We start from the raw sequence: 14,915 nt of genomic DNA on the forward strand, positions 1-14,915 counted from the left end.
ACCTGTGGAGTACCACAGGGTTCAGTCCTTGGACCAATTCTCTTTACTATATATATGCTTCCGATAGGCAAAATTATCAGACAGCATGGGATTAATTTCCACTGTTATGCTGATGATACTCAGCTATATTTATCCATAAATCCTGATGAATCCAATCAATTACTTCGACTGCAGTCATGTCTTGATGACATCAAAAGCTGGATGACTTTAAATTTCCTGCATCTAAATTCTGACAAGACCGAAGTTTTAATCTTTGGGCCAGAGTCCTCAAAAAATAAACTTCTTAACCAATCACTTAATCTGGGTGGCATTAACCTGGCCTCTGGTAATAAAGTAAAAAATCTTGGTGTTATTTTTGACCAAGACATGTCATTTAAATCCCATATTAAACAGGTTTCCAGAGTTTCCTTTTTTCACCTCCGGAATATCGCCAAAATTAGAAACATTCTGTCCAGGAGTGATGCTGAAAAACTGGTCCATGCATTTGTTACTTCAAGGCTGGACTATTGTAATTCTTTACTATCAGGAATTCCACAAAATGCAGTTCAAAGCCTTCAGCTGATCCAAAATGCTGCAGCAAGAGTTCTGATGAAAATCAACAAGAGGGATCATATTTCTCCAATTTTAGCTTCCCTTCATTGGCTTCCTGTTAAATCAAGAATAGAATTTAAAATTCTTCTTCTAACGTATAAAGCCCTTCATAATCAAACTCCATCATATATCAGAGCTCTGATTACCCCGTATGTTCCTAACAGAGCACTTCGCTCTCAGACCGCAGGTCTGCTGGTGGTTCCTAGAGTCTCTAAAAGTAGAATGGGAGGCAGATCCTTTAGCTATCAGGCTCCTCTCCTGTGGAACCAACTCCCAGTTTTGGTCCGTGAGGCAGACACCCTGTCTACTTTTAAGACTAGGCTTAAAACTTTTCTTTTTGACAAAAATTATAACTAGTGACTCATGTTACTCTCAGCTACCTTTATAGTTTTACTGCTATAGGCTTAGGTTACTGGAGTATATCAGGATCTAATTTTCTCACTATATTGAGTTCTACTGTTCTTCAATTATGCATTATGTGTTGTCATTTCTGCTTTAACTTTCTGTTCTCTCTCTTTTCTCTTCATAGTAGGTACACCTGGTCTGGCGTTCTGTTAACTGTGACATCATCCAGAGAAGACGGCTCACCCGCTACTACCATCTAATGTAGAACAGATTACTAGATCAATGTGTGCTTCTGTGCTTTTTTGTTTCTCTTGTTGTGTCTCTGTTCTGTCTTCTGTAACCCCAGTCGGTCGAGGCAGATGACCGTTCATACTGAGCCCGGTTCTGCCGGAGGTTTTTTTTCCCGTTAATGGGTGGTTTTTCTTCCCACTGTCGCTTCATGCTTGCTCAGTATGAGGGATTGCAGCAAAGCCATGTACAATGCAGATGACTCTTCCTGTGGCTCTACGGTTCCCCAGGAGTGAATGCTGCTTGTCGGGACTTTGATGCAATCAACTGGTTTCCTTATATAGGACATTTTTGACCAATCTGTATAATCTGACCCAATCTGTATAATATGATTGAACTTGACTTTGTAAAGTGCCTTGAGATGACATGTTTCATGATTTGGCGCTATATAAATAAAATTGAATTGAATTGAATTGAATGTCAGCACAAGGTCTAAAGTATGGAGCCAAGAGTGCGTCGGTTTATGCACATTTTGAGCAAAACCAATTGAATCTAGGATAGTTTTAAAGGCTACACTAAGGTTATCACATTCTGTGTCAACATGGATGTTAAAATCACCCACTATAATAGCCTTATCAGTATTTAACACCAAATCAGATAAGAAATCTGACAACTCATCCAAAAACTGAGTGTAAGGGCCTGGTGGACGATACAAAACAACAAACAGAAGAGGTTTTATTGCTTTGCAGTTTGGATGAGGGAAACTGAGGGTTAAATGTTCAAAAGAACTGTAGTTATTAATTGGCCTGGGACTAATTAATAAATCAGACTGAAAGATGGTTGCCACTCCTCCTCCTCTTCCCACAGATCTGGGAATGTGGAAATTTGAATAATTGGAGGGAGTTGACTCATTTATACTAACGTAGTCCTCTTGTAGCCAGGTTTCTGTGAGACAAAACAAATCAATCTGTTTATCAGAAATCAATTCGTTAACTAACAAAGTCTTTGGAGGGAGAGACCTTATATTTAATAGACCACATTTAATTGTTTTATTTTTAGGTTCAAGGTGAACCGTATTGATTTTTATTAGGTTTTTATGATTTGTTCCTTTTAGATAAGTTTTTGATCTGTTAAGTTTTGGCCGTGGGAAAGACACCGTCTCAATAGGATAATGGATGGGTAACAGTATAGAAGCTGCAGAGAGGTGTGTTAAACTACGGCTCTGCTTCCTGGTCTGGACCCTGGGTTGTCAGCATTTAGGAGGACTAATAAATCCGGCCAGATTTCTAGAAAGAAGAGCTGCACCATCCAAAGTAGGATGGATGCCGTCTCTCCGGATCAGACCAGGTTTTCCCCAGAAAGTTCTCCAGTTTCTTAAGTAACTGGAGAACTTTGTAGGAGTGCCAAACGACTTATTCCTGCCAGAATTTGTATCCCCCGCGTTGGGAGAGTGTTTGAAATCAAAAAAACGTTTAACCTCCAGCTTTGTGAAGTCTAAATATTTTTAAACATCACATTCTAATAAAATGAAATAATTTTTTTTTAAACTCCTAATACATTGTTCTATTTTTAAAAGCGACATATCTCGTTTTCTTAATGTGGTTAAAATCTCTATATGGTTCTTGGTTGAATTAAAATCTTATTAGATCTGATAATTTTGGCTGTACCTTTATTCAGTGTTCTTTAGATCACACGTGAAATCCGCTTTATATGATCTATTCATGCGGGTCTAGCTACCAAAAAAGAAAAAGAAAAAGACGAACAAGTTCATCACAGCTGTGATGAACTCAGGAAGGTGGATTTTTGGTTTAAGCAGACAGACATGTGACAATCTAATAGCATAAAGCTAATAATTTCGTGACACATCTGGAAATGACCACAGAGCCGTTTACTTTCCTAGAACGTGTTATATTGAGTGATCAATCACACTTGAGTGTTTTAACCGACATAGCAATCCTTTATGATAGCACTAACAAGTGGTACATTTTCAGTTTTTTCACACTAACTGAACGATAATGTAATGACACCATTGCTATATTTCATTAAGAAAAGTAAAACATCTTCATTTCCACGCCTAATAGGTTGGAAATGAGGCGGAGTTGACTGGATTCATTCTTCCAGCTGAATGCGCTCCCGACGCAGGGGATACAAATTCTGCCCGAGATAAGTCGTTTGGCACGACGACACTTGTGCAGCAGGTCTTGGTGATATCACAGTAAATTGGGCAAAAGTCTGGGCTATTTCTGCCCTGCGATGGACTGGTGATCTGTCCAGTTTATACCCCGCGTCTCGCCTATTGACAGCTGGAGATAGACACTGGCACCCCTCACGAACCCAGCAGGGATAAGCGTGTTAGAAAATGAATGATGGATGGACTGGGCTGTTTCTTTTTCCTTGCCATAAAGATCTTTGCCAACTGGCGCCAGAAAATGCTATTATTGGGCTTTCTTCGTCTGGAAACACATGTTTACAACCCTTTATGGGTGCAGCCATGATGAACTCGTTGAACTCCCTCAGCTGACAATACAGCGATCTGATTGGCTGAGCAGCAAAAATCGAATCACGTGACCTCTTGGACCGGAGTGCAACAGTTTCGACTTTAACTTATTAATGTGCAAGTGAAAACGTGGGAACATTGGTGTTTTGAGATCACTGCTATGTGTAGCAACTTATCCAAGTGCAAGAAAGTTGCCCCCTGACAGTTCATACGAAACTTCTTAAGAAGACATCCTACAGATTCTGGCCCACGGACTAGCTGTCAACCACGTTTATAAGGAAAGTTCAAATTGGTAAATATGTTTCTTTGAGAAGGCCTATAAGCAGTTAATATGCTACCTGCAGTAGACAACTGTGAATGTCTTGTTTAAGCGAAAATCCTGATTGTTTGGTCCCAGAAACAAAAGCTAACGCCTAGTCTGAGAGGGGCGGGGTCAAGCCAGCAGGGGCGGTTCTAGACAGGGGCCAACAGGGGCCTGTGTCCCTGTAGAACTGTTCCTGGCCCCTGTTATGGCCCCTGTACTAAAAACATGATATTAAATTTCTTAGGATGATAAATGCTACCGTGACTGACTGGTCATTTGGATCAGTTGTATTTTTTTTCGTTTATGTTTTTACCCAATAATAAAATAACAAACAAAAACTAACAAAAAAAATAAATATTAAAAAAAATAATTAAAAATTAAGGTGTTTCATGTTAAGCTTCTGCTGTATTGAGAAAAGATCAGGGGTCTGCTACCTGCAGTTCCAGAGCCACAATTGCCTCTTTGGCTTAATATATTAAACGGTGAAATGTTGACCTGTTAAGTTTTTTTTTTTTTGTACTCTGTGAGCGCCAGGTGCTGATTGGAGCGCTCCACTGATTGATGGGTGGGGCAGATGCCTTTAGAGTTGGGCAGGTTGCGGTGTGCGTCTTTGTTCTGAGCCTCATTTCAGAAAGAATGGCCAATCTACCCTGAGTACAAAGCTGCTGCTCTGAGTAGTTCTACTTAACATTGTCATACTCAGCGTTTTCTCAGAACAGGTGATATCAGTCAAGCAAGTAAACACAGCGTCCAATCAACCATGAGTTGAGCGCGAGCAGGAGCATGAAAAAGCCCTGATCAATAGAACGCAGATAACGTGATTCACCATCGCAACGGCAGGTAATAAGGAGCCTGAAAGTGGCATTTCCTTTGAGTGGAATTAGAAATCTGTAAAGAAGGCATATGGAGAATATTAAACCATAAGAAACGATGCTGTTGCTGCGGAAAAAGCGAGTTGGCGGCAGAGAATAGCTGAAAAAGTCAATGCATGAGAGATATAAGAGTTATTTGATGGAGAATTAAAGCTGTTTTCTCACACTTCACTCATTTAGCACAAAAGGGAGGGTGGGCGCATTGATTACAAAGGCATTGAAAAGACATGGCAGCAAATCATGATGAAGTATGAAAATACAGTTTAATCAGGGAAAGTTAACTTATACATTTTCTTATTTTTAACGGTACTCAACTAAAGCATTAATTGGCTATATTCAACATGTGCAATTAATGATGGGATGGTGTAAGTTATTGAAATAAATTATATGGTCATCTTTTTGCCAGCATCGTTCACCCATCCTTCTAAAAATGAGTTGACATTGATTGTCTTGCAGGTGTTTAGTTTATGCCAACCTCACTTTATATTAATCATATAGGCTATATGTATATTTTCAGTTGAAGGAAAGCTGGTGTTATTTGAGTGAAGAAATCTGCCGTAGCCCCATCGGTTTTTGGGAAGAAATCTATATGAATGGAAACAAAAATATATGAATGGAAAATTAGACCTGGAAGTGCCAAAATTTGATACAGAATAAATTATTGCTTTCATTCTGTGTAGTTCTCATATTCATTTTGTGGGTCTCTGCCTATGGAACACCCTTAAACTGTAGCTATGTGCAACAGTAACATTCCTGACAGCGCAACATACAGCTGCCTCTGAAAGATTTTCTGCCTCTCCTACATTATTAAAAAGCTGCCGTTGGCATAAAAACTAAGAGCAGCACAAAGAAATTTGGTACTCAGAGCATTCCATCTTTGTGTTAGAAAAGCGATGTGCGAGCTGAGAATAGTTAAAAGTTTACACTGGTGAGTCATTCACCCATTCATGCACACATCCACACCCTGATGGTGGTGAGCTATGTTCAGTGTTGGGCAAGCTACTTGTCCAGTGTAGTGAGCTAAGCTATCAGTTACTCAACAATAAATTAAGCTTCACTACACAAAAGCTACCACCTATAGAAATATAGCAAGCTAAGTTACACAAATGTGTTAAAAGTAGCTTAACTACATCAGAAGCTACTTAACGTTGTACCAACCTAATGTCAGATCAATTCAAAATGAGTCTGATACACTGGTTAAAACATTTATTAAAGATCAGCCAATGACCTAACACAGTGTAGACATTGCTTTACGAGCAGCATAATAAAATACAAACTGAAGTAATTACTGCTAGAAATAAAACAAAAAGGTTATTGGCCTAGTATGTGCGGTAGCGTTAATAACGTTTGGTGGCGTTTTTTGCATATTATATTATCAGGAGGTTGTCTTTTTATGTGCTCAGCCACTAGATTTAAAGGTGTTTTACCCAATAAGAACACTGCAGTTGGGGAAAGGCAGAAAGAAGATGCACCATAAGCTTTTTCATATTTCTTTTGTCATTTTAAACATGAAACTACCAAAGCACAAGCCAAGTAGTAGAACTAAAAGTTGAAAAGAAATTAAAAGCTAAATAAAATAAACCAGGTCACTTAATAAAGCTGCATTTTCTGTATGCTTTGTATTTATATTCACATGATAATATTTTCTGAATTAATAATAACATTTCTGTTAAAGATTTCATTTATCTTCTGCACCAAGGGCATAAGTAGGGAGAACAAGCAGAGTGAGTTTTGTGTAATATCAGACTTTATTATTGAACTAAGCAGGATTTAGACAGGATCAGAAAGGAAGGTGCATCTTCTTTCTGCCTTTCCCCAACAATCAGGGACCTCCTGGTTGTGTCTGGTGCTGCAGTGTTGTAATTGGGTAAAACACCTTTAAATCTATTGGCTGAACACATAAAAGACAACCTCCTGATAATATAATATGCAAAAAATGCCACCAAACGTTATTAACGCCACCGCATGTATTTTCCGCGAGCGAGCGTTTTTTACGTCACCGCGCGTTCTGGCTGGAAACGCGCGGTGACGTAAAAAACGCGCGCTCGCGTAAAATACGGGTTGGAACTGCACGTTATTGTACGGACGATAATTTGCCTAATCGGCTTGCCCTAAGTTCCACTGCCGTATGCATGCGCATGTTTCGATAGATACAGACAGGAGAGGCAAAGAAGAAGCTTGCGCATGAACATGTCCAACCAACAACTCAGATTGATTGTTCACTCTGAATGTTGTTTCAAAATAGCAAACCTGGTTTCATTTCTTTATGTCCTGGATTTTGTAGCGTTTGTGGACGCTATGTCGCTACTTGATCAAAAAAATAACGTCACTACTGGAAAGTTACTTGATTCATAAAGCAGCGACGCTACGGTCAAGCTACTGGAAAATGTAGTTTAACTAATAGCTTCGCTACATGTAGCGGCGCTACTGCCCATCACTGGCTATGTTAGTAGCAACAGCTGCCCTGGAGGAGACAGACAGAGGGGAGGCCGCACAGTACCACGTGCCAATGCTAAATCTCACTGCAGAAAATGTAAATAATTTAATAGCAATAAAATTGGAACTCTGAACGATGTGCAAATCTCTCAGTTCTTCCTTAGCAGGGCACCTACTCTGAAATAAAAATATGCTATACAGCTCTTTAAAAAATACTTTTGTCTTTTTCATGTAATTGGGCTAAATCAGTTTTATCTAAACTAAGTAATGTAAAATAAATTATTGTCGTAACTTGATTATTTTAGTAAGCCATGTAGCTTGTTATAATCTCAGGTTTTGGACAGGCGTAATGTAGCCTCAGTGCACGTGCGATGTTGCTCACAGAGGGCAAGTGAACACTCAGGAAGTTTCTGTGTTTGCTCAGACACATGAAAAATTAGGGGGAACATTGGTCATGGCCCTTCTTGAGTTAGGCTTTAGTTTCTGTCTACAGGATGCACTCATCTAGATCTATGCTAGATGAAGATGAAGAGAGTTGTGGACTGCAGGTGTGATATTAACGGCTTACAACCTTTTAACACACTTTCACTCTAAAAATCCCAAACTATCCTTTTAAAGGGGAAGTCCGGTCAACAAGGAAAAATCAGGGGACCATTAGCTATAACTAAAACTAATATGTTTGTGGTTATTTAATGAACTTATCTTTAATCAATAAGAAAATAAAAACATAAATTGTCGTCTGGATCCCTGTGTATGGGGACGGCCATTACTGCCGATATTTGGGCAGTAAGGGCCGTCTGACATCACGTCCTGTGACGTGGAAAAGCGGAGCTGTGACAGCATTTCTCCGCTCTTTCCAAGCAAAGTCAATAGGAGCCGTTCTACACAGCTGCGATCATCAACAATTATTTCGGATTTCCAGAGGACTTCACCACTGACATTCGCGAGAGCCATTGTTACAGCAACAATGCCCACGTGCATGGCCATTGGATGTTCCAACACAACTAGTAAAAGTGGAAAAAACATTGCTTTCAACTTTCTGATTCATGAGCCACCGGGCTCGTTGCTGGATTGCCAACTTGAAGAGAGCGGATTTGCCATCTAACTTCTGGCCAGAGAGAAAACACGTCATATGCAGCAACCATTTCGAAGAAGAATGTTTTGAACATGACATGAGAGCAAGGATTTTCGGTAAGTCATTTTTTAATTTAGAATTTTTAATTTAGAATTTGCTGGGATGGTTACAGACCAGAGGGGCGGAGGGATACCACATGTGATGTGGTATCCCTCCGCCCCAGCATGTGCTGGAACGCTTTTATATTTTAATATTTATACAATAATGACCACCTGCCCTATTTACTAGGGGGCAAAGATAACTGAAGTCACTTCAGCGCGATCTCTCCTCCGCCGCAGCGCCGGTAAAGCCGTGCTGCGGCGGAGCACACGCGCACACACACACACACACACACACGCGCGTATATATATATATCTTGGGGGACCCAACTGAGTTTGCACTGGAAATAGGCACGGCTGGATTCCGTCAAAAGTCCGGTTTCTGTCAAGAAACTCCTCTAAAAAAATCCATATCGCTATCAGATAATGATAGCTCCACGGAACTCCCATCACTGTCACTAAGTACTTCATCACTCTCTGCTTCGTACAGAGCACCAGTCGTGGCCGTCTTGGAAAATAGTGCATCGTTGCTCAACAGCGGGCCCGCTGAGTGACGTCACAAAATGGGAGGTGACAGTACTATTCTAAGTTTTTTTTAATTAAGAATAATTTTCATTTAATCATGTTTATGTGAAGGAATCCATCTTGGTCAAGAATAGTACTGTCACCTCCCATTTTGTGACGTCACTCAGGGGACCCACTGTTGAGCAACGACGCACTATTTTCCAAGACGGCGACGACTGGTGCTCTGTACGAAGCAGAGAGTGATGAAGTACTTAGTGACAGTGATGGGAGTTCCGGGGAGCTATCATCATAGCGATATGAATTTTTTTTCTTGACAGAAACCGGACTTATTTCCAGTGCAAACTCAAGTCGGGTCCCCCAAGAGATATATATCTCTTGCGCGCTCGCACACACACACACACACCCACACGGTAAACCCGCAGCACGGTTTTACTGGCGCTGCAGCGGAGGAAAGATCGCGCTGAAGTGACTTGAGTTATATTTGCCCCCTAGTAAATAGGGCAGGTGGTCATTATTGTATGAATATTAAAATATAAAAGCGTTCCAGCACATGCTGGAACGCACAGATGCTTACCGACCAGAGGGGCGGAGGGATACCACATGGTATCCCTCCGCCCCTCTGGTCGGTAATTATCCCCACAAATTCTAAATTAAAAATTCTAAATTAAAAAATAACTTACCGAAAATCGTCGCTCTCATGTCATGTTCAAAACATTCTTCTTCGAAATGGTTGCTGCATATGACGTGTTTTCTCTCTGGCCAGAAGTTAGATGGCAAATCCGCTCTCTTCAAGTTGGCAATCCAGCAACGAGTCCGGTGGCTCATGAATCAGAAAATTGAAATAAGCAATGTTTTTTTCTACTTTTACCAGTTGTGTTGGAACATCCAGTGGCCATGCACGTGAGCATTGTTGCTTTAACAATAGCTCTTGCAAATGTCAGTGGTGAAGTCCTCTGGAAATCTTAAATAATTGTTGATGATCGCAGCTGTGTAGAACGGCTCCTATTGACTTTGCTTAGAAAGAGCGGAGAAATGCTGTCGCCGCACCGCTTTTCCACGTCGCAGGATGTGATGTCAGACGGCCCTTACTGCCCAAATATGGGTAATGATGGCCGCCCCCATACACAGTGATCCAGACGACAATTTATGTTTTTATTTTCCTATTGATTAAAGATAAGTTCATTAAATAACCACAAACGTATTAGTTTTAGTTATAGCTAATGCTCCCCTGATTTTTCCTTGTTGACCGGACTTCCCCTTTAAGCTGGAGCTAATGGGGTCAGAACCATCCATCATCGGACTGTACTCTGCCAGCTTTGGTTTGGTTTGATGTTGGATTTCTTGAATCTTGTTTGTTTTCAGTGAAACGTGTCCTACTGTCACTTGCTGTGGGTTTGACTCCGCCTCCTCTCTTTCACTGCTCCTCCTCTTTCTCTCACCACAGATGATGAAGATGGACCCCATCAGTAGACCCATCCCTGTTCAGATCCCCAGCCTCTCCCCCCAGCCCCAGACTCCTCCCTCCCGGAGCAGCTACACTGATGGGTTTGTTCCATGCGAGGACTCCTCCTCCTCTCCATCCCCGCCCTCACCTCCACCCCCTCTGCCCTCCATGGCGAGCGTGGCCCATCAAGCGGCACCTCCTTCCTCCTACGTGAAGTACAGCACTCTGGCTCGTCTGCAAAGTCAGAACCAGCCCAGGATACAACAGGCAGGCGGCACTGGTCCGGTTTCCCTACCCGTGCAGAGCTACAACACCCTTCCAGCAACCTACGGCACCTCCCCTCCATCCCCCCCACCTCCTCCCCCACCCACAATGCCAGATCCTGGCTCCGCCATGGCTGCTCTGAAGTTTGGTCCACCGAGCCCCAACTCTCTGCCGCCGCCACCTCTGTCAGAGGAGGAGGTACAGGAGCCTCACTGTCTCCCACCTCCTCCTCCAGAGGGCCTTGAAACCAACGGGGAGCCCCCTCCTCCTCCTCTGGAGCCCCTCCCTAACCCCTGCCCTCAACTCTCCAACGCAGGCCTGCAGCAGTTCTTGTCGCAGAAGTTTCCCAACATGGTTTACGACTTCAGCCCAGCATCACTACAGGACGGTTCTCCCCCACCTCCTCCACCTCCCACCGAACTTTCTCCCCCAGCTTCACTCCAAGCTGTCCGGCCTCTGTCCCCTAACGCTCCCCCACCTGCGCCTCCCAAAACCTTCTCTGGAGTGTTCCCCCCACTGACTGCGCCCAAACCTTCAGGCCCCTCCTCCCTCCCCATCGCCCTCTCCCCTATCTCTCCCAACCAGCCACTTCCTGGACACTGTCCTGTCAGAAAGCAGCAGAGCTTCTCTACAGGGCACTCCCCAAATCAGCCCCCTCCCACTCTTCCCAAGCAGCACAGCCTCTCCTCCAAAAACCTGGCCATCTCTCCCTCCTCCTCTAATGCTATCTCCATCGCGGCTGCTACCTCATCTTTGGTCAAACAAATCGTCAATCAGTTCCCAGGAAATGCCTCCTTTCTGCCTGCCTCCAGCTCTGCCCCTCAGTCACCTCCTGCTGTGAAGGCCAAACCAAAGTGGCAAGTAGGTGGTGTCACAGCTCCACAATCCCCAGAATTCCCCCCACCTCCTCCTGACAGCTCCATAGGTGATTTTCCTCCTCCTCCCTCTTCCTCCTCCTCCTCGAAGACCGACTCGCCCATTAAAAAGTCACCCTCCACCTCATCCACAGGATCCACCAAGCGTGGGCCTCCACCCACCCCACAAAGAGCCTCCTCCATGAAGGACACTCAGGATGAGAGGCCCAAGAAGGTAGAGAGCCTGTTGAGTAAATTTGGCCAAGCCCCTCAGACAGGAACATCATCAAGCTCCTCCTCAGCAACAGGTTCTCCTTCCAAAGACTCCACCGCTCTTCCTGCTCCGCTCCCCAAGCCAGGGAAGCTGAACCTGGCCAACCTGCCGCTGGTGATCCAAGGACTGCAAACAGGCCAGCAACATCAGCCCGACTTCCCATCTCCTCCTCCTCCACCTCCACCCAACCAGCATCTCGACTCATCATCTGACTACTTCCCTCCTCCCCCGAGCGAGTTGGAGCTGTTCCCTCCCCCGCCTCACCCCTCAGAGTTCCACCACCCTCCAAAGGTTGCAGTGGTGAACCCGCAGCCTCAGATGCAGCCTCCCCCGCAATCAGCAACATGCACCTTCTCTTCATCCTCCTTGTCATCATGGAAACAAGGCTCTGTGAAAAAGGGGGCGGTGCCCCCTCCGGCGATGAACCGGCGTAGTAGCAACACTGCACAGTACGACAACACAATCTCACTGCCTCTCTCGCCACCTCCTCTGTCTCAAACCCCGCCACCCTCCCTCTCTTCTTACTCCTCCTCCTCTCCTATACCCCCTACCTCCCCAAAATCTGCAAGCCCTGGCTCCCTGGCACTCAAGCCTCACTTCCTCGAGGATCTCAACCGCACACTGAAGAGAAAGTCAGTGTCCCGCCACGGCTCCCTCACCTCCACCCACCTGATCTCCTCCTCCAAGATGGAGCCCGTGGGCACCATGGACGACATGGCACTCCTCCCGCCTCCTCCCCCTGAGCTCCTGCCGCAGCAGGGGGTCCGGGGACACTCCCACACTTTGTCGCGGCACCATGGGCGCTCTCAATCAGCCAAACATGGCAACATCTCAGGCTATGCAACACTGCGGCGAGGCCCGCCTCCTGCTCCACCCAAACGGGATCAAAGCACCAAACTGACCAGTGAGTGGTAGGAGGCAGCGACTCTGGCTGTTGCTCACAAACAGAACTGACCAATTAGGTCCCATTGTCCCTGCGGAGAGGACAAATACCCATCTCTCCTTAGTCCCAAAACATTGGCCCTCGAATTCCAAGCAAGTAGCAAACCGTATTTCCTACTTCTAATCTCAGAATAATCCTCATTATTTCCACCGTTACATGTTTAATCCAACATGAGTAACAATATAAATATATAAATATATATGTATATAGTTAGCAAGATGGAAAATCACCTCTCCAGCTTTTTTTCATGTCTGTGCAGCTTTGCATTGAAACATACTAAAGACTTGAAGTGACCTTTAGCTGAAATATACCAGGTACTGCATGGACCGAGGATACGGATGGAGAGATCAGTGGAAGGGACCAGGGAAGAGGAAGGCCGACGACAACGATAATGATGATGATGATGTGCATAGAAGTGTATATTGTGAGAGCTGTGTGGGGAAGTGTGTGTGGGGGGGGCATCCTAGATGGAGCATTGCCATTTCTTTCACCCTTTTTTGTGTGTTTTTATATCAAATAATTTAATACTGGAAAAATATTGTAATAATTATTTTGAATTTTAAGAAGTGTAAAAAGAGAGTGAGTTTGAGCGGATGTTCGACTATTTTCTCCAAGCCCCTGGATGGCCAGAGTCGCTTGGTTTCATCTGATCGTCTGCTGATCTGTTGGTAGGAAGACAGAGGCTGGGTGTTCTGACAGGAGACGGCCCTTTGTCTTTGTTCAAACGGCAAGACCGTGCTCAGCTGAATTATTCAGGCCCCTTGAAGTTTTTCACATTTCCGTCATGTAACAAAGCACACCCTTCAGTGTTTTCATCAGGATTTAATGTGATAGACCGAGACAAAGGAGTGCATAGTTGTGAAGTGAAAGTAAGGTTATGGTTTTCAATATTCTTTCCAAATCAAAACATTTGGGATGCATTTTGTGTTCAGTGCCCCTGCCTCAAGACTTTGTAGAACTACATTTTGCTGGAGTTACAGAGGTGAGGAATGTTTTTCCCAGTGCTGCAGGTCTACAGGGGGGAAACGTTGCCCATTGTTGACAAGAGTTTTTTAGGTATTTTTTCTGAGTTTAGGTCAATCTATCCCATCATTCTGGCTTACCTTCCTGTCCCTGCAGGAGAAAAAACAGCCAACCCCACAGCATGACATTGCCCCCCACCGGGTTTCAATGTGTTTTCAGGGCGATGTGCTGGGTTAGTTTTCTGCCACACATTGCATGTTGGCTGTGTTGCCCACATGGCTTGTGGCAAAGCTGGTGGCTTTACTCTCTCCACTCCTCCATAAGAGTCAGACTGGTGGAAAGCCTAACCCAGAGGTCATAACAACAGTTCCTCCCACCTGAGCTGTGGATCTCCAAGCTCCTCCAGAGTTACTGTGGGTTTCTTGGCTGTTTCTCTCATCAGTGTCTTTTCAGATGGAGGTGTGTGTCCTAGTAGGTCTGCAGGCGGTCCTCTCTCCATGCCCAATTGATGGATTGCACAGAACTCTGGGAGATATTTAGAGCTTGGAAGATTATTTTAGAACTGAACCCCTGCTTTTAATGGAACCAGAACTTCCTTCCTGACCTGTCCCCTGAGTTCCTTGGTCTTCATGATGCTCTTTATTCACTCAAGGCCTCCATAGAACAGCTGGATTTAGACGACAATAGATGACTTCTGAATGCAGAGTTGCTCTGGCTTTTATTTAGATGCATCAGAGCAAAATCAGATGAATACATATCCTGCTACTTCACTGTTATGCATTACGTTATGTTCTGTTGCATTAAATCCCAGAAAACCTGTTGGAGTTTGCTTTTGTAATGTCACTGAATGTGAACCTGGTCAAAGGCTATGAAAACATCTGCAATGTGCTGTTGATGTCAACCACGTCTTCGTTTTCAAAAGATCCACTGTTCTTGTCCTGGCTGTAGGGATGGGGCCCAGCCCGGGGACATCCTGGGACTGGTCAGAATGTTTAAATGTACAGAACAAACATCAGCCAGTACGGTTAGCCTCTGTTTGCAGGCATTTTCCAGTCTGCATTGCGTATTATTGTTGCACCAGTTTTCATGTCTTCCCTTCCCTCGGACTCTCCAGGGCAGCTGGGGTACCGCTTGGACATCCATCCTGCCCAGGACCGCTGCTGTTTCTGGCCAACATTCCACTGAGAGGCAGGGTGCTACCC

At 44.2% G+C, this 14,915-nt stretch overlaps 1 protein-coding gene across 4 annotated transcripts in view; it reads left to right on the forward strand.

Annotated features, from left to right (window-relative positions):
- The window catches only part of raph1a (Ras association (RalGDS/AF-6) and pleckstrin homology domains 1a), a 199,550-nt gene extending 185,018 nt beyond the window's left edge, over positions 1–14,532 (forward strand). For all 4 annotated transcript variants that reach the window (XM_036138782.1, XM_036138783.1, XM_036138784.1 and 1 more), the window contains one exon: positions 10,416–14,532. In XM_036138782.1, coding sequence (XP_035994675.1) covers positions 10,416–12,722 — 2,307 coding nt within the window. In that variant the 3' untranslated portion in view covers positions 12,723–14,532. The remainder of the gene's footprint in view (positions 1–10,415) is intronic.
- The last annotated feature ends 383 nt before the right edge of the window (positions 14,533–14,915 follow it).

The sequence above is a fragment of the Fundulus heteroclitus genome, chromosome 7, assembly GCF_011125445.2.
Source record: "Fundulus heteroclitus isolate FHET01 chromosome 7, MU-UCD_Fhet_4.1, whole genome shotgun sequence".
In the NCBI taxonomy this organism is placed as follows: domain Eukaryota; kingdom Metazoa; phylum Chordata; class Actinopteri; order Cyprinodontiformes; family Fundulidae; genus Fundulus; species Fundulus heteroclitus.